This window comes from Chaetura pelagica, unplaced genomic scaffold (assembly GCF_000747805.2).
Source record: "Chaetura pelagica isolate M959 unplaced genomic scaffold, ChaPel_1.0 scaffold74, whole genome shotgun sequence".
Classification (NCBI taxonomy): Eukaryota; Metazoa; Chordata; class Aves; order Apodiformes; family Apodidae; genus Chaetura; species Chaetura pelagica.
The window spans coordinates 204,984-224,122 of record NW_009952982.1 but is presented as its reverse complement, the minus strand read 5'-3'; the positions used below and the strand labels follow the sequence as shown (position 1 = coordinate 224,122).

Genomic DNA, 19,139 nt, shown 5'->3' with positions numbered 1-19,139 from the left:
AGAAAATAATTATAGTGTTTTTAAAAAATAGGGTAATAACTTATTAATTAATCAATTGTTTAATATTTAAATCATTTTAACACAATGGTAGATAATAAATCTACTTTGTGATTCTCAATAAATAGACTGCATAGAATGATTCAGGTTAGAAGGGGCCTTTAAAGGTCACCTAGTCCAACTGAGTCTTTAGACCTCTGGTAATACATAGAAAATCATAATTTATAGGTTGAATAGTTCTGAGACATAATTTTCCAAGAGAGTTATAATAGAGGATAGTGAGTGAAATTGTTCGACTCACTGACAAACTTAGGACAAAAGATTACAATGGTAGTCTGCAGAATATGCCAGGAGGACTGAAAATTCTGAAATTGTTCTTGTATACTTATATTAATCTTTTCATATGTAGTTATATATATGGATAGACTTAGCTTTTCAAAGCTGGATAAAAGTGTTTTTCATGTATCTTATACTACAAAAAGTAGAAACAGAATTCTTCACAGTTTTGATAATCTCAGCATCTGCTTTCTGTGTCAAAGTGAGGGCATACCTTCTCTGAGAGTTTGCCCCCTGTGGAAACTGGTTATTTCAGAATAAGATGAAATAGTTTTCTGATGTGCTTTGCAGGAACTGTGTACGATGATATTACTGAAAAAGGCTGCATACCTGTTAGCCAGTGCCACTGCAAACTCCATGGAAAGGAGTATTCACCTGGAGAAAGGATTACCAATGAATGTGAAGAATGGTAAGGGTCATGGTTGTTTATGTATCTTTCTTTGAATTATGGTAGATGAGTCTGCATTTTTCAATTGTCTGCTTAGTCCTAGGAGAATTTCCAAAAACCTTCTAAACTTAACATTTATGTTGCATGTCTATACAGCCAATTTTCTGAAAAATATTCTTGTATCCATGGCATATGGCAGAGGGAAAATCCTAAGGAAAAGGTCAAAGATACAGTTTTAAAACACCTGAGGTTATCTTGCTGCTTGCTAGGTATGCAGATTATTACAGTGCTCTCAGCTCTGGTAATGTCTATAATAATTTTTTTATTATTTGTGTGCTTACAGCACCTGTGATTCAGGCAAATGGACATGCAAAGATTTACCCTGTCCAGGCACATGTTCAGTGGAAGGAGGTTCCCATATTACAACCTTTGATGGGAAGAAATATACATTTCATGGAGACTGCTACTATGTGGTGGCCAAGGTATTGTATACTGAAGGGCTTTTCTTTTGTGCTATGTACCAGCTGCCAACTGATGGTTTATTCCTTTTTTATGGCATGAGGGAAGCAGAAATGCTGAAAGTTGTACTCGAAAATTCAGGGTAGTTGGGCAGTTGGGCAGTCGGGCACTTTCTGCAATGGGTGATTGACTTAGTCAGATAGTAGACTAGGTATGCTGTCATTATTCAATGGAATCCATCAAGTATAAGAAAACAAAGGACCCTCTAGCTGCATGGATAGGTAGACTTCAAAAATCAGCAATTCTCAGGATTAGAAGCTCTCAGCCAGATCTACAGTAGCTTTTTCTGCCTGTTACTGTCAAAGGCAAAAGGACTAGGCAGCTATGCCATTCATCTGTCTGTAACATATCTGGTGCTTGTTCCTCTAGAGAACAAAGATCTTGTTGAACTAGAAATCGTACTACTGAATTTGTTTGCAAGATGTTTTAGCTTTCAATGCCAGTGCTGAAATACTGGTGTTAATAGTTAAGCTCTATAGTAATTGTTATCATAACAGTTTTTGCTTTGGAATTCATCTTGTGAGACTGATTGGACTAATGGACATTCATTTCCCTGTTATTGTAGGGTACTGTAAATGACAGTCATGCTCTCCTGGCAGAGCTGGCTCCCTGTGGCTCCACACACAGGCAGACCTGTTTGAAGACTGTTGTGCTGCTAGTAGATCACAAAAAGAATGTAAGTGTTTTGTGAGTTCTGCTAGAGAAGTTGAAAATTAATATATTTCCCTTACTGTGAAACAGTAACTAATTCTTTGGGAGCTGCCATTGTGGGTAGATAAGGCACTTCAGACAGGCTTACACTGAAACTGTGGCATGCGCCTTTATAGAAAAGAGGAACATGCTGTAGATCCTGAAGACCCAGTATTTTCTTTTACTTGCTGAAATCAAGGTGTCCTATGTAAACAAGCTTTGCATTTTGTTACTGCTATAGTATGTTGTAGCTAGGTGTAAGTGAAAAACTGAATAGCAAGACCAAGTTTTACTTGTGTCCTACAAGTCTGCTGACACATTTGGTTTTCAGACAGATTCTCCCTTTCAAAGATTTTAAGTTCTAGTCACAGTCTAAATGTGCCAAAAGGTTCTCTTCTTAAATATTTATTTACTTACTTATTTACTTATTTTTAATTAGTTCATTTTCCTCTCAGTATCTGCAACTTCATTGATTCTATTTGCTGTTGTACAGGTGGTGGTTTTCAGATCAGATGGCAGTGTGCTACTGAATGAGATGACAGTGAATGTGCCTCATGTGTCAGGTAAGGGACGTAGCCTTGTTTGTCATTTGTCACACACCTGACTTCTCGTGTAGAGGTGCATTTTTTCAGAGGCAAAAGTGGAAAAGAGGCAAATGAAGTTTGTTCAGATTCTGGAACAACCTGGAGATGAATGTGATTTAATAGTCTCCACTCAGAATTTCATGGGCAGACTGAATATACAGCAGATGATTGAAAAAAAATGTCACTTCACTTTTTTAATACAGCATGCAGCTGGGGAAAGAGGAATTGTTATGCCTTAACTTCAACGTAGGTAGCTTAACTTGCCTATAAAGAGGGGTATTTAACACTTTCAAAGTCTGGCTGCACGGTGTGGGCATGTTGCGGAAATCACACATAGTGAGGCTCAGGCAGGTCTACCCCACCCCACTTCTTCCCCATGCTTTTATTCTTCTGGTGGGAGAAAAGTCTGGGAGATGGTAAGTGCTGTATTTGCTGATTAACTAAGGCAGGAAAGAAGGAGGTGTAGCACCCACTCAACTTCTCAGTTCACTTGATACATAAGCATGTTCTATTTCATCAGTGGATTTGGAGGTTGACTCAGGTCACATAATTTAGGGGCCTTACTTCTGGTGGAAGGTCACTATCAAGCAACAGCTGTAAGCTCTGGGAGCAGCTTTTGAACAGAATGAGCTTCTCTTTATCACTCCTTTTTAGAAACAGCACACTAGCACAGTATGTGTTGTTTCCTATTTACTGACTCCTCTGCAGATGGCAAGTTACTTGCAGGAATGTAATTCTTTATCATAAAAGTCAACTATTAATGGGATTAATGAATGCTTGCATAAAAGCAATTGCAGTGTGTGGCTGAAAATTTAGAGAAACTAAAGTGCTCTAGGCAATAAAATAGACCAACTAATAAGTAGACCAGATAGATAAATACAGCATCTGATAATAGATTTGCTATAAGAAATCTGTTATGCAGTAGGTGTTGGGTTTTTTGGACTTTAGCAAATCTTTTGATACTGTCTCTAAGTGTATCCTTCTGGACAAAGAACAGCATTAGTGAGTTAGCACTGAAGATGTATTGCAGAAAAGCTGAATTTGGTTCTGATCCCAGGGCTGAGTCATTATAGGTAATAAACCAGTTAAGTTAGTGGGGACCAGCATTGAATGTAATTACCAGTGATTTTTAGAGAAAAAAAAAAAAAGAAAAAAGATGTATTTGATCCTGATCTCAGAGTTTTTGTAGCAGGTGATATGCTAGATGCTAATAAGAAGTGCTTCTTTTGGCAGCCTATGTGTGTGTTTAATGCATAGTTCATGTTCTGTTTTTCAGCCAGCTTCTCCGTATTCAAGCCATCTTCTTCCTACTTTGTTGTACAAACTTCTTTTGGGCTTCAGCTGCAGATCCAGTTGTTTCCAGTCATGCAGCTGTTTGTGACTGTGGATCAATCAATTAAAGGAAAACTTCAAGGCAAGTGTCTGTTCAAACAGGAAGAAAAGCCATGCTGTTCCACAGCTGATGAGTCATGTATTTTTACATGGGTGATAATTCATGCTACTTATTGATTCAAGGGGAGGAAACTAAAAGCAGAACCCAAAACACTGAAAAAGAATTAACTAGAAATGTATTTTTACTATTTCAGATTGAAATGACCTATCACTGCAGTATATTAATGTTTCTTAGAATATTCTTCACTTTCATATTCAGATTTATTTTAACTATCCACAAAACCAGGCTTTTGGTGCAGAAAACATAAAAAGTACAGGTTAGGATGGTGATCTCCTGAGGCAGAGGTATCTTCATGAAAACTATTCTTGTCAAGAGGTTAAAGATTTAAAATAGGGCTCCTAAATCATCAGTACTTATGATATGCATAATACTGAGGTGCAAAATCATCTGTATGAACTTCTCTTTCTAATGTTTACAATCAGTTGTCCATTTCCCTTTGACCTTTTAGAATAGGAATAAGCAGTAATTGGGTAAAATTTTAACTTTCTTATCAATAGGCCTTTGTGGAAACTTTAATGGAAAGGAAGGTGATGACTTTAAAACAACCAGTGGGCTGGTAGAAGCTACAGGATCTGCCTTTGCTAATTTATGGAAAGCTCAGTCCACTTGTACAGACCAGGCAGAAAACATGGAAGATCCCTGCAGTCTCAGCATTGAAAGTGGTAAGCACACTAATAAGTCAGATAGTTGGCTGCTGCCAGAATGAGCAGAGTTTACTGTATACTACTGCAATAGGCATGTAAGTGATTGAAGTTTTTCTAGAGGACTGCCAAATTAATATTTAATTTCTGAAAGTATGTATACATAAGAGGACTGATTTCCCATCAAATTAAAGTGAAATTTTAGGGAGTAATTGTAGAGGAATCCTGAGCTGGAAGATAGGGAAGCAACATCATTCATTTATATTATCTTCAAAAACAATTTGTATTTCCTAGTATTATTTATTCCTACATTTAACTTAGCTTTATGGTTCCCTAAATGGAAATGATTGTCACGATTACACGTTAAAAAGGTGCAGCAGTAAAATACAATTTTTTAATTTTATGGCTGGGTGTCTACTGCTAGATAACTGAATCAGAAACTAGAAATGTATGTACAGTGATTGCATATAGCTTCTCCACTCTCCAAAGTCCACACAGTTCTCTAATTTGTATTATTGCATTGCATTTATGTGACAACAAAAATAGACATGACACAGGGAAGATAAGTGAATGTACTTAATAAAATTTTATAATTTAATTTATTTTTAATTTATTTTTTTTTTTCAGCAAATTATGCTGAACATTGGTGCTCTTTGCTGAAGAACTCAGAGGGTCCTTTTGCAAGATGTCACTCGGTCATTGATCCTTCAGAATACTATAAGGTATTGCAGTCTTCCACTGTTTTTACTACTGCTTTATTTCAAACAGATTACTGTAGACATTTATCTTTGTTGAAACATTTGAGGAATTACTGAGTAGCTTGCCCATAAGAGCTGGTGAAGTTTTTGCAGTGATTAACTGAGATAGCATAACATGCATACAAAGTCTCTCCAATGATGAAGAGGTGGTGGAGGCACTATCCCTCAGAGGTGTTAAAAAAAATGGGTAGATGTGGAGTTTCAAGAGCTGGTTCAGTGGTTGTGGGTTGTAGGGTTGGACATGATGATCTCAAAGGTCTTTTCCAACCTTGATGATTCTGTGATTCTTAGGGAGTGTTGCTGAAGAAAAGGGTAAATTCATTCTTCTGTTTAATTTTGATTTGTATTTAATCTGCATTTTTATTGGATTGGATATTTCAAATGGAAAGAAGATTCAAGAGGTGCAGGTGTGCCAAAAAAGTTCAAGTCTACCCTTATAATTTACTTTCTGTTAAGTCAGAAAAAAAAAAAGGATAAATATTTATTAAGTTTTGTGTATTGATTGGAATGTAACACCAAATAATCTTCATGCCAGAATCAACATGGTTTCTTTTTCCCCTGTGCTCATCACTGTTGAGCGGTGAGGCTTACCTGAGCAAAAAACAAATTCCTGATTCTTTGCTTGTACCTGGAACTTAGCCTGAGCTAAAATTTTTTTAAGATATTCATAGATCTTGGTACCATTTTGCCATTATGATTCCTTATTTTTATGGGTCTCTGCATTTCTCGTTGTAACTGAGAAAGAATGGTATCAAAATCCTTAAAGAAAGGTGTTAGGAGACTGGCTACTTTTTAAAGGTTCAAAAGGCTTGGTTTTGTTTAGGTTAAGGATCTAAGTATTTTCCTTGTGTATGAAATGAAGCAGAAATTTCAGTCTTTGATCACAGGAATTAATAAAAACGATGTCAGAAGAAGGACAGGGGATATTTCATAGCTACTGAGTTGCAGTTGTCGATTGGCTTCCTGTGGGCTTACAGACCTTTTAATTCTTCTTTCAGAAATGTAAATATGACACCTGTCTCTGTGAAGACAGTGAAGAATGCTTGTGTGCTGCCCTCTCATCTTACTCAAGGGCCTGTGCTTTCAAAGGAATTATTCTGGGAGGCTGGAGAAAAAGTGTTTGCAGTAAGTAGTGGAACTGTAATCTCTGGGGAATTAAATAGCCAGGAGAATTAAGTAGGTTCTCTCTGAATTTGGTTGTCAGCAGTCTGAATGTTAAGGGACTTGGAGTATCTTAAAAATGTCTAATGGACTTAAAAAGAGATTTACTAGTTCGTGTTATATTCTTCAGCTGTCATATGTTCCTGACATATTCATAAGTAGAAAGCAATATTTTTTCACTTTCACCTGCTTTACCCAGTTTAAATAATAACATTGTTTCTGTCTTGGACTCATGGAATGCCAGCCATCATGGCTTTTATGTTGTCTTAGCTTATCAATGTCTTTGTCATTATGCTTGCTTTTCACCAACAGTACAATATTGTTGAGGCTAGGAGTTGATTATATTGTGCTCTCTCTCTCTCAGTGTGTGAAACAAATACAGGTATGAAAGCAGAAACTATAAGTAGCAGTTAAAAAGAAACCTTCAGCTGATAAATGAAGTTAGCATAGCATTATTTGTGACTTAGGATGTTTTTGTGCTTTAAAAAAATCTAAGGGAGTATTTTTACGATTTCATAATACACACAAAAAAACCAAAAACAGAAATGTGAAGGTTACGTTGTCCATCCTGCATCCCATATTGATCAGTTTGTTTGTTTTCTCTCCCTCCAGCTAGTGAAGTGTCTGCCTGTCCTGGAAATCAAATCTTCCTTTACAATCTTACAATGTGCCAGCAAACCTGTCGTTCTTTTGCTGATGCTGAAAAGCATTGCATGCAAGACTTTGCTCCTGTGGATGGCTGTGGCTGCCCGTATAACACATACTTGGATAATCAAGATAACTGTGTGCCCATCTCTAAATGCCCATGTTATTACAAGGGATCATACCTGGAACCAGGAGAATATGTAATAAAAGATGGAGAACGTTGGTATGTTTTATTGTGGCTACTTGTTTGTGGGGATAAAAGCCCTTTTAAATTTTGTTTATTACATGTAAGCTGCTTAGATTTTTTATTTTGCTTTAGTAAGCATTTGTATTATGTTTCACACCATCTTCAAACTGAGCAAAGCATCATCCTGCTGCAATGTAATTTATTAATAATTGAGAAGTACAGCTTTTTTGGTTAGAGGTGTGAGTACTGGCCTTCATAGATACACATCACTCTGAAGCGGCACTGTTAATAGAGCTTTGTTGAGCAGAGGGGTAAAAAGAAAGAAAGGGTCAGCTATCATGTTATGTCAGAGGCAGATTGCTTGTGTTTTCCTCTGCAGGAAGGTCCCCTTGATATGTAATAACTGTACCATATCATTACTGTAGCATAGGCCTTTGAAGGCAACAGTCACAGTTATGGTACTTTTAATCATGAACTCCGGCAACTGACTGCTGCAAACAGTGAAATACTTCCTTCTTTCATCTGGCAAATGAAACATACCAGACAACAAATTTGTAGCATAATAGTTGAATAAGCATGAAAATATATTGTGTATTCATGTGAAGACTTGGATTTAAATTATTATTATTTTTTGTTTCCTGAGTAATCAGAAAGTATAGTAGCAAGGTTACTAGAAGAAATAGCATAGCATAGCATAGCATAGCATAGCATAGCATAGCATAGCATAGCATAGCATAGCATAGCATAGCAACAAAACTGGAATACTATAATAGCTGTCATTCCTTAAAGCATAATCTTTCTGTGCATTATGCCTAAAATCTGACTGCACGTTTTCCCTAAGTGAAAATTCATGACTGCGCTTCAGTAGAGTTCACTGTGAAATATCAGTAGAAATTATGCAGGATATAGCAGATAAATACTCTCAAATTTATATAAATAAATCCTGTAATTTCTACCTCACTTCTTTTGTAGTGTTTGCCGAAATGCAAAGGTGCAGTGTACTTCCGTGAAAATAAGAATGAAAAGTAAGTTACATTCAATAAAGTAAAATAAATTAAAAACTATAACCCAGCCTCCAAACCCAAACCCACACCTTCCACTTCAACTCTCCAATTATTTGGTTTGCATGTTTGTTTCTTTCTCTTTCTGTGAAACAGTTAAGCGTTTCCACTTTTTCTCTGTCTTCACCCAGCCTCTTTTTTTCATACGGATAATTTTTTCATATGCTGAGGTTTCTCTCGGTAACTACCACATTTCACACACTTTTTTTTTGCCTTTTCTTGAGTCATCTCAACCAACAATGTACTTTTCAGGTGCAACAACAGAATGTTCTTCTAACAAGATCTACTTTGACTGCAATGCATCCCCAACGTGGACTTCGCAAACACCTGTACAACTTAGCTGTCATACTCCTCAAACTGATCATGTATGTATTTAATTTTGCACCATATTATGATTAATTTATGCTATAGACAGTGCAACGTGGAGAATGCTGTTGTAACTATCAGGTTTTTTTTCTTTGGTTTGATCTTACTTTCTTTTCTGCCCATGATACTACTCTGTTTCCAATTCCATGGTGATTTCCCCTATGGTTTTGCTCTCTTTTTTTACTGTAACTTCAGCTGAGTAATACCTCCCAAGTGAAATACAGTTTGACTTCTTAAGCAATCAAAACATAGAAGGAGAACATTAGAAACCCAGAAAGAAAAATCTTCTAAAACTAATCAATATAATTCTGGCAGTTTTTACCAGCATGCTTATAAAGAAGTGGCAGAAAAATGCAGTGTTTTTTCACAAACTGACAACTTCTTCTTATATTCTCTAGTTCCAGGCAGAGTGTGTCTCAGGCTGTGTGTGTCCTGAAGGTCTGTTTGATGATGGGAAAGGGGGCTGTGTTGAGGAGAGGGACTGCCCATGCATTCATAACAACCAGTGGTATTCTCCTGGACAGAAGATAACAGTGGACTGCAACACCTGGTAAGTTGTAATTTTGTACTCGTTTCTATAATATATAGGGGTAATTTAATAGTCATGTCTAAGCTTATGTACTACAGTGGCTGCTATAGCTGCAAGTATAAACCTTTATTTTCTGGCATACTTTTTGTCATCTGAGGAAATACAGATTGTGCTGAAAATACTGGAGTAATAGCTATCTCTGTTTTCAGTAGGAATGTCCTACTGGGATAGTGCACTCCTTTTTTAAATAGAAATGGTATCAAATCTAGAAAAAATGTTACTGGCCAGAGTTTAAAATACTTTTATAGTCTTCAAAACAAGCTAAACTATTGAAGCTGAGACTTAAGACACTCTGGAATATTGAAATGGATATTGTGATGTTATGATACCACATTGTATCAGATAGCTGCTTGATTTGTTCTTCAGTTTCCCAAACAGAACACTCTTGGTAACATCTGAAAATTCAACTTTCCTGCTCTTTTCTAGTACTTGCCAAAAAGGGGTTTGGAGCTGCACTGAACATGTGTGCTATGGAACCTGTACAATATATGGAAGTGGCCATTATATAACCTTTGATGGAAAATTCTATGACTTTGATGGGAGTTGTGAATATGTGGCTACTCAGGTAAAATTTGTCAGGAGGGCTGAAAGGGCGTTCGATTCCCTTGGAGCATCTATTTTCTTCCTTGGTTTTGTCATTTCTTACTGCCTGCCATCACTGTTCCTGAGGTGTTTAAATATTCTGCCAAGATAAAGTATGTATTTTCAGTGCAGGCAAGCTGAGAATGTTTGCTTTCTTTCTGATACAGTGATCATAAATTGTATGCAACGGGGCTATTTTGTACTGAGCTAACAGCTTGTTATCGGTTGTGAAATAAATCAAAATCCTAAGTTTACAAAGCACAGATATGTATATCTAAAGATATGTTCCTTATTTTGTTTTATTGTTCCACCTGTTTCCCAGGTGTTTCCACACGAGAGTGTATTAGATGTTTATAAATATGTAGATATATATATGTGTGTCTGTAAAAATATATGTATGTAGGATTTTACATATGAAACAGCAGTATCTATCTATACATTGTGGAGATCAAAATTACTGCAATTATTATTAGATTTAAATAAAAATTGAATATTCTACCTAATTTTATTATGCTATTTTTTACATTTTTTTAATAGGATTTTTGTGGTGACAAAAAGTCCAGTGGCTCGTTCAGTGTTATCACAGAGAATGTTCCTTGTGGAACTACAGGAGTAACCTGCTCAAAGGCTATTAAAATATTTCTAGGGGTGAGTAATGATACTCAGTCGGTATATATCAATATTCATGTATTAAAAAAAAAAAAAAAAGAAAAAAGCAATGTCACATCACTAAAAGCCTCTATAAAAAGTGAATGTTAGAGGCCCTATTCATCTGAAAAGGGGTGGATTCTTAGGAACTGAAACCTCTCTCAGACAAAGGTGCTTTACTACTTTCTGTCATCTTAGAAAATCAGTCCAGACTTTGAGCTATTGGTTTCAGAATGAGCTGTACTCTTACAAGCATCTAGTATTTTTCTGTTCATAAAAGTTAGTGTTCTAATGTTTATCTTTTTACCTTTCAGAAAACTGAACTGAAATTGGAGAACAAAGATTATAAAGAAATTCAACGAGATGTTGGTGATGATGTGCGTTATTGGAACAGGACAGTAGGCCTCTATCTTGTTATTGAGGCTAGCAATGGTGTGATGCTTATCTGGGATAAGAAGACTACTGTTTTCATCAAGCTGTCCCCTAGTTACAAAGTAAGGCCCTGTCTGACTTCTCTGAGAAGCAGTATGAATAGATAAATGAGATAAGGAAATGTAGATGTTCTTTTATTCTGACTCCGTTTTTAATTGTTAATTGTCTGTGCATTGGTGATTAGCTTGCTTCATTTACAGGGAAAGTCAGTTGTCCTTCTAATGTCAATGTTTTCTTCTTACTTTACTAGAGTCTGTTTCTCACTTCTATTACAGATTTAAAAGCTGTGGATATGTTAATTTTCTTTTTCCAGGGCAAAGTGTGTGGTCTGTGTGGCAACTTTGATGACAAGTCTAACAATGACTTTACACTAAGAAATGGGCTGCAGGAAACTAATGCTCTGAAGTTTGGAAATTCCTGGAAGCAATCTTCCATGTGTCCAGATGTCAGACAAGAGATTATGCCCTGTGACATGAAACCTCATCGGAAGTCCTGGGCAGAGAAAGAATGCAGCATCATCCGGAGTGAAATCTTTCACATTTGTCACTCCAAGGTTTGTAGAGGTCACTAAGTGATGGGGCAGCACAGTGCATTTCTGTTACTGCAGAAGCAGAGGGATTATCAGAATTGACTGGAGATGTTTAAATAGAGTAAACTTCAATTGAATCTTCAGTACAGGTGTTGGCACATTTCAACTAGCTTTAGTTGAAGTAGCATGAGTATCTGTGAGAGTAGGAATCTGCCAATAGTTGTGCCAGTCCCCACTGTACAAGCCCATAGTATGCTGTTAGTGGTGTGTAAGTTAGCTTGATAAATGCATCCTTAATAAGTCTGTGTGTACTGCAGTTGCACCATCTCTTGTTGAGAGACTGTCAATGCTATAACTTCTGAAAGGCCTTGCAATCATCAGACCTGTCTTCTGACAGAAAATTCATACTATATTTGAGAGGTGGTTGCCCTTCCTTGTAATAGTTATTCAGCCCACAGAAGGGATCTTCTTGGAAATTAATGACATGGTACAATCTAGACAGGCTTAGCTATTAGTACTGTGTCTCTGAATTGTCATAGCATACACCATATCAGGCCTGCAGCTTCCAGAGAGCAGCTGACATAGATCACTCGTCATTTCTTTCCTGAAGTATGGTAATATCAACAACAACTTGTTCTTAACTCACAGTATAGAAGTCACACAGAATCATCATTTTAGCTAACTTCATATGTTTCTATGTTGATTTTTTCAGCAGCCAAAATCCAGTCTAAGTTTATCCTATTGTCCCAAGCAAAAAAAGGGATAAACTTCAAAAACTGGCAAGCACAAAATTCTCTGCTTGATACTTGCTGTGAAGTGCAGCCTTTATGGTATTGCTCACCACTTGGTTGGCAAAGCTTGCTGTAAGATAAAACATCTTTGGCATCAGTCCAGCTTGGTTTTGAGAGCAGTGAAATGGAACTCTTGTTAGAAAATGTGGGCATTGCCAATGATTTTTTTTTTCCTGTCATAGCAAATTATGAAGCTGTTGCTTTACTTTAAGTCTATTATTATACATAAGACATTACACAGCTTCAAACCTATAGTGTTTGAGATTTGGTAATCCTTAGAAAGTCTCATTCCTGCCCACTTCAATTTCCGTATCTCAAGAGATCTCTCAAGCTTACTCGTTTGAAAACACATTTTTTTTCCCAACAGGTGGATCCAACTCCTTTCTATGAAGCTTGTGTTCATGATGCTTGTTCTTGTGATAGTGGTGGGGATTGTGAGTGCTTCTGTTCTGCAGTTGCTGCATATGCTCAGGAATGTACCAAGGCTCAGGCCTGCGTTTTCTGGAGAACTCCTGATATATGCCGTGAGTAACAGCTAAACACACACAGGCTATGCAATGCAGGTTTTGGTGGTTTTTTTCAGAATATAAACAAACAGAGTTAGTAAGTTTCTGTGTTTCTATTGTCTTTTACTTAGCCTGGCTTATTCCTTTTCCTCTTCCTCTTTGTTTCTCTCTTTTCCATTTCCTTCTCTTCTCTTTTCTGTCTTCTCCCTTCTCTCTTCCCTTTTCTGCCTTCTCTCTTCTCTCTTTTTTTCTCTTTTCTCTTTTCATTTTCACTTTTCATTTTCTGTTTTCTTTATTATATTTTATTTTTCAATATATTAAGTCTAAGTTTCAAGTCTGTTTTGCTTGGTAATTGGTGAACTGCAACTCCTGTCATTTTCCTTTCTCATTTTTCAAATTATTCAGAATTTGATTTTAGCAAAACTATATAGAAATACTCTTGTGTAGATGAACCTAATCAGTATTAGGTATATTAAGCAGTGTCCATTAATAGTGCTAATGCTCTAAAAAGAGCTCAAAACTAAATTTTGAGATTCTAAGTGGCAGGAATGTAAAATTTTTTAATTTAAAAAAATCATTCTGGTTTGGTATGAAGGCTAGTGACAGTTTTTAAGTGTAAGAAGCCAGTGAAGCAGAAATTGTAATTTTTAGTCAGCTCCTTCCTCTGTCCATAATCTACAAGAGCTTTTAGAAGTTTGCTAGTAGCTATGGAAGAAAAATATTTCTAGAAATTAACCATTCATTTACATTTAAAATCAACACTATTTTATTTAGTTTTTTATTTTATTAATTTTTTGTCATTTGAATCAAACATTTTCACTCTGTGGCTTGACTGCTTAACATGAAAATCTCGGGCCCCAGAGTTTTGACCCCACCTTTTTAGGTATGCTATGTTTAATTATAGTAAAAGAAAGTCCAGGTTTTATACTTCAAGAGAAATCTTGCTGTCTTGAATTTATTTATCTTTTACCTTCTAAGACCTGATCACAGCTATGACCTTGCTACTGGGTTCTTAATCAGCTTCTCTTTTTTTCTCATCAGCGATATTTTGTGACTACTACAACCCTCGTAATGAGTGTGACTGGCACTATGAGCCTTGTGGCAGTAATGTCATGACCTGCAGGATGATTAATAATGTCAGTACCAACTTTTCAGTACCATACCTAGAAGGTAATAAATTCCTTCCCATTTTTATGTTCTATTTCATGTAACTTTGTGCAAGTATCATTTAAACAATATGAAATAGTAAATCAGCTTTGTTCCTAAATCTATTATGTTGAATTTGTCTTCAGTTATATATATATATATATATGTCTCCTATAATGCAATTAATTATTAACATCAGTGGGTGGTAGTTATATTGCTGTCAGCCATGAAACTAGGTCTCTGCTTGGATAATATCTTGAAACATTCAAGATTATTACACCATTGTTATTTTGCATCCCATGCTAAAGGACATTTCAAGAGAAGGAAAACATTTTATATGACAAAGAAGCAAGTTACGGGCACTTGGGGGTTTATAGTTCTTTATGCATCAGATCTCTTTTTATTACATTAAAAACATTGTCAGTGGGCTACTGAGGGTCTTTGTTGCTTTTGTTTGCATTTAAGACCAAGGTGTGTGACTAAACCAAATTGTTTTGCATTCCATCACACTTAGAGGATGCACAAGGCATTTAAATTCTATTGAACCCCTCAAAGTATGTGTCGAGATGTGATATTAGTAGATGAAAGTCCTCATGCTTGATAACAGAAAAGGATTTTCACATTATGGGGACTGCAATGATCCAAGAATGCAAATGTCTTGAAAAATATCTGCTGTTTTATCACATGATGAATTTGGAGAAAACAGCTACAGCTTTGGACTCAGTCTCTTTGGTCTGAACAGGAAACAATTATGTCCAGTTTAGGGATTGGAAAGAACTGCCTAGACTTGGACTTGGCTGTTTTAGTGCTTGCACTGCTGGTAACAGTTAAAAAAAAACTAGCCAAAATATAAACCCAAGGTTTTAAAAGTTAACTCTGTGTTTTGAAATAGATTGTCTTAGATTATTAGAAAAATTTGGAAAGTGTTAGAAGGCAGCTTATTATATATCCAGTTATCTTTCTAAATTAGTTTTTTGTCTTCAATGGGAATATAGAACACACTTTTGCTTCTTTAGTACAGTCTGAAAGTGTGAAGCAACTGTTAACTGCTAGTTAATTACATAGTAATTCAGTTTATAGGCTATTTTGTACTCCAATACCATACAAGGCAGATGTTAGGTAATTAATAATTAGATTTTATGAGAGTTTATTTGGAAGTAGGACATAATAATTTTTTAAAAATGCATTTACATGAAAAATACAATGAGAATAGACAGACAGTCCCCTGCAGGTGGGGTTTGGGTCACTGGCCAAGGGTACAGAAAAATGCAGATACATTGTCTGTTTGGTGTGGAGGTACTTGGTTTCTTAAAGGCACATAAACAAGGTCTGATGTTCTAATAAATGTAGTGAAAAACGTTCCTTGATGAATCCCCTACCATATTCTTCACAAAAGTGTTATTGATATGGTGATCACATTTCAATATATGTAGAAAAATCAGGATGTTTATTTGTCTTAAAATTACCAGCTGCCCATAGAAATTAATATAAATTCAGATTTTCTCAAATATTTTGAACCAGGAAAAAACAACTTCCCTAATTTTTATGATTAGACTCTAAATTAATCCTCCTCATTCCAGTAGTATCAGTGAGAACTGTGTAAGTCTTTTTGAAAGACTGTCCAAGGATTAATATGAATTAGAAAACTGCAATTTCTTTTACTCTACTTGATTTAGTGAGAATAATTTATCTTCAGAAAGTATCCTATCCATGAGTTAACTCTATACTTTTCTTCATCCTGTATGTATGCTGATCTACTTGTCATCAACAGGTTGCTACCCCAGATGCCCTGAGGACAAGCCTATTTATAATGAAGAGACAAAGGAATGTGTGACTGAAGATAAATGTTGGTGTTACATCAATGGAACTTCTGTTCCCCCTGGGAGTGAAATACCCACAGAAGAGAACTGTACAAAATGGTATATAAAAAATGCAAAACCATTTTCAGTAATTCAGGGGAAAAAAATGTCTGCTGAGCTTCTCATTTACTTTACTGGGCCTCAAGCAACTTCACCCAAATAACTGGTATATTCTAGCATTTATCTATACACATCTGAGGAATAATACTGTTTATCCCAGTTGAGCTTTAAGCACAAAAAATTCTGCACTTACAATTTATATATAGTTTCTAAATTTTTCATTCATAACTTTCTGTACCCATAGTAATCCAGATTTCAGGTTGGTAGTGTCATTCTAATAAGTCTATTGGCAAATTCACTAAATATACACTTCAAAGTATCATAAATAATTTAATGCCATGAAACCCAGGTGTGTTGCTAGAACAACTTTTTGATTCTTATGCCTTTTTGGGAAATGATTAGTTACTCTGCCCTGCATTCTCACTTAAAACTAGGATTTCAAAATCACTGTAATCCAAAATGATCTACACCAGCCCTGAGATAGTTGAATACTAACTGCTCATTCCTAGAGCCTTACTAATGATAGCACTGACATCTATGACTCTACACAGTGACAAAAAAACCCCTGATTTAGACCACTGCTTTAAAAAACAGTTCTTATTATTGCACAATTGCATTTTGCCACACAAAGCAGTGCTTCATCATTTAAATACTGAAAGAATGAAAGGCATGATTAAATGAAATAATGAGTCCACAAAATAATGACAGGCAATACTGGAAAATATTACACCCCCAAAAAATCCATGGGTTATGCATGAAGAACAACTAACAAATTTCTATGTTTCTGTGCTCTTGGCTCTACTAACAAGTACCATAAAACATCTGCAACATTTTCATTTTTTCAAATTTTGCTTTTAGTGTCTGTGAACCCTCAGGATCCATAAACTGTACACCAGTCCCAGGTAAATTACGTTTGGGTTTTTTTTACAAATAAAAAGAAAAAAAGTGCATAGATCTGCTATGTGTGTCTCTACAACAGACTTAGTACTGGTCTGGAATAATTCTTTCTAATGCTAGATAAGTTTTTTGGCCAAAGAAAACTGGGCAGCCCTTTTGTTGAACCTTGATGTTAGTACTTCTTGTTCACATTCTTTCTTATATTGTTTTATTCTTTCTCCCTTTGTCCCATATCCAGACTAATGGTTTTCAGTACAAGAGTTTGCACTCCCAGAAAATATAGTTTTATAGAAAAGTATCAGATAGTAAATTGCAGTTGTTATTTCTCTCAGAATATTTTAAAAGTTTGTTTGTAAGTCTGTTCTACCAAGCATTTTATTAAGGACTTTATTAGTTGTGTTTTAATGTTACTTTAAATATAAATTCCTTTAAAGACAAATTAACGTAATGTACTAGATCTCAGTTTCAGGCAGAACTCTGAAAGGAGCATGCATTACTCACTCAAATGCTTACTTGTTTATACGTATTTTGCCTTTGTCTCTTACATGGCAGTAGAAAAATTGCAAAGTAAGGCTCTTTCTTGCAGGATGTCCTTGTGTCATCAATGGAACAAGTTATGAAGTGGGTGACATCGTGGCACAAATACAGGATGGCGACATATGTAAAACATATATTTGTGCAGAAAATGGTTCTATAATTCCTGGAGATACTTATCTTTGTCCAACATCTGCTTCACCTACAACCCTTTCAACCTTTTCTCCTACCAGTACTCTTACAGTCACAGGTAAACCTTCAACTGAGCTGTGCATCTAAAAAAATATTTTCTTTAAGGAAAATACTTTAAACAGAATGTGCAAATATGTGGGCTTATAGCTGACACAGATATCTATTGCACAGATGGATCAATACATATGAATATTTTTATCATGGTACACTAAGAAAGATTTTTAACACCTTGATTTGCTTCTCATGGAAGAAATTGTAACTATGAATTTATGGGGTGCATTCCTAATACCGAAAAATATGTTAGCATCTCAATATCCTGCTGGGACAGTAGAAATTGTCTCAGTAATCTCCATTAAAAAAACATAATTAGGATATTTAAAACTACAATTATGTTTTTTCTAAGGCTTACAGATGATAGAGTAATCTTTCTTTTTCTTTCTATTTCAGTTACCACTACAAGCCCTCCAGTAACTACAAGTAAGTTTTAAATAGAAAACTAATTTATTAAAAATGTTAAAGGAACACTTAAAGGAAGAGTAAATTAAAGGCAGCCACTACAGGAAAATATTTTTAGAACAAGTATTTTTTAATTGTAAAAAAGTGATAAGTATAGACAGAAGAAAAACTTTAAAGGCTTCAGATGGATTATTTTGTTTTGATGTGAAGCTTTCTGTAGAACTCGTTTTAGAACTGTTTTCTCCTGGGAAAATGAAAAGTTGCAATGTATTGCTCCAGAATACAAAGAATACATAGAATATAAAATTAACCTTCTCAGAAGGTTCTTGGAAGCTCAGATGCTGAATCTCTGTCTTTTCTTGCAGCTCCATGCTTTGGATTAATCTGTAATTGGACTGAGTGGTTTGATGTTAGTAAACCTGAAGAAGATGGTGGTGACTATGAAACCTATGATGCAATAAGAAAAGAACATGGAAACAAAATATGTGAAGCTCCTGAAAAAATTGAATGCAGGGCTAAAGATATACCAAACATGAGTTTAGAGGAACTTGGCCAGAAAGTAGAGTGTAATGTAACATATGGACTAATCTGTAAAAATGAGGAGCAAGATCCAAATATGTGGCAACTTTGTTATAATTATGAAATCAGGGTAAACTGTTGTGAGTGGCGTGAAATTCCTTGTGAACCTCCATATACACCGAGTTCAACACCAATTACAACTTCAGTCACAACGAGCACAACAGTACCCACCACCACTACAACCAGGAAGCCAGCAATTACCACCACAACCATGCCCACTCCAACCACCACAAGCGAATTCACACCACCAGTCGCCACCCCAGTAACTTCAACCTCATCAGGTATTTAGCAGATCAATACTCTGTGCTCTTGCTTTGCCATAGGAGAAACAAAGGGCTGTTGTCTGCCGAAGGCATGTCATCTCCATAGCAGACACTGAGCTGATAGGAAATTTTACTTATGATGGTTTGGAGTTCTATCCTTCTGCTGGAGAGAAGGTTCCCAGAAGGACCCATTCTACAGGATCAGAGTAGGCCTTGATTTAAAGTACCACCATTTTAGGCACTGCCTGTTTGGGGCTGTTTAGAATTTCTTCCCATTCTCCTCCTCTTTC

General features: G+C 35.9%; 1 protein-coding gene across 1 annotated transcript in view; it reads left to right on the top strand.

The window, feature by feature from the left end:
• Window positions 1-19,139, top strand: part of MUC2 (mucin 2, oligomeric mucus/gel-forming) — a 49,448-nt gene that overhangs the window by 7,061 nt on the left and 23,248 nt on the right. The window contains exons 8-31 of the mRNA XM_009996435.1: window positions 625-742; window positions 1,065-1,203; window positions 1,806-1,916; window positions 2,424-2,493; window positions 3,791-3,928; window positions 4,465-4,629; window positions 5,236-5,330; window positions 6,365-6,495; window positions 7,144-7,395; window positions 8,332-8,384; window positions 8,673-8,785; window positions 9,185-9,336; window positions 9,802-9,940; window positions 10,495-10,605; window positions 10,920-11,099; window positions 11,351-11,590; window positions 12,725-12,881; window positions 13,905-14,033; window positions 15,781-15,928; window positions 16,787-16,830; window positions 17,412-17,609; window positions 17,999-18,028; window positions 18,373-18,848; window positions 18,910-19,055. Of these exons, the coding sequence (XP_009994737.1) occupies window positions 625-742; window positions 1,065-1,203; window positions 1,806-1,916; window positions 2,424-2,493; window positions 3,791-3,928; window positions 4,465-4,629; window positions 5,236-5,330; window positions 6,365-6,495; window positions 7,144-7,395; window positions 8,332-8,384; window positions 8,673-8,785; window positions 9,185-9,336; window positions 9,802-9,940; window positions 10,495-10,605; window positions 10,920-11,099; window positions 11,351-11,590; window positions 12,725-12,881; window positions 13,905-14,033; window positions 15,781-15,928; window positions 16,787-16,830; window positions 17,412-17,609; window positions 17,999-18,028; window positions 18,373-18,848; window positions 18,910-19,055 (3,535 nt within the window). The remainder of the gene's footprint in view (window positions 1-624; window positions 743-1,064; window positions 1,204-1,805; window positions 1,917-2,423; window positions 2,494-3,790; window positions 3,929-4,464; window positions 4,630-5,235; window positions 5,331-6,364; window positions 6,496-7,143; window positions 7,396-8,331; window positions 8,385-8,672; window positions 8,786-9,184; window positions 9,337-9,801; window positions 9,941-10,494; window positions 10,606-10,919; window positions 11,100-11,350; window positions 11,591-12,724; window positions 12,882-13,904; window positions 14,034-15,780; window positions 15,929-16,786; window positions 16,831-17,411; window positions 17,610-17,998; window positions 18,029-18,372; window positions 18,849-18,909; window positions 19,056-19,139) is intronic.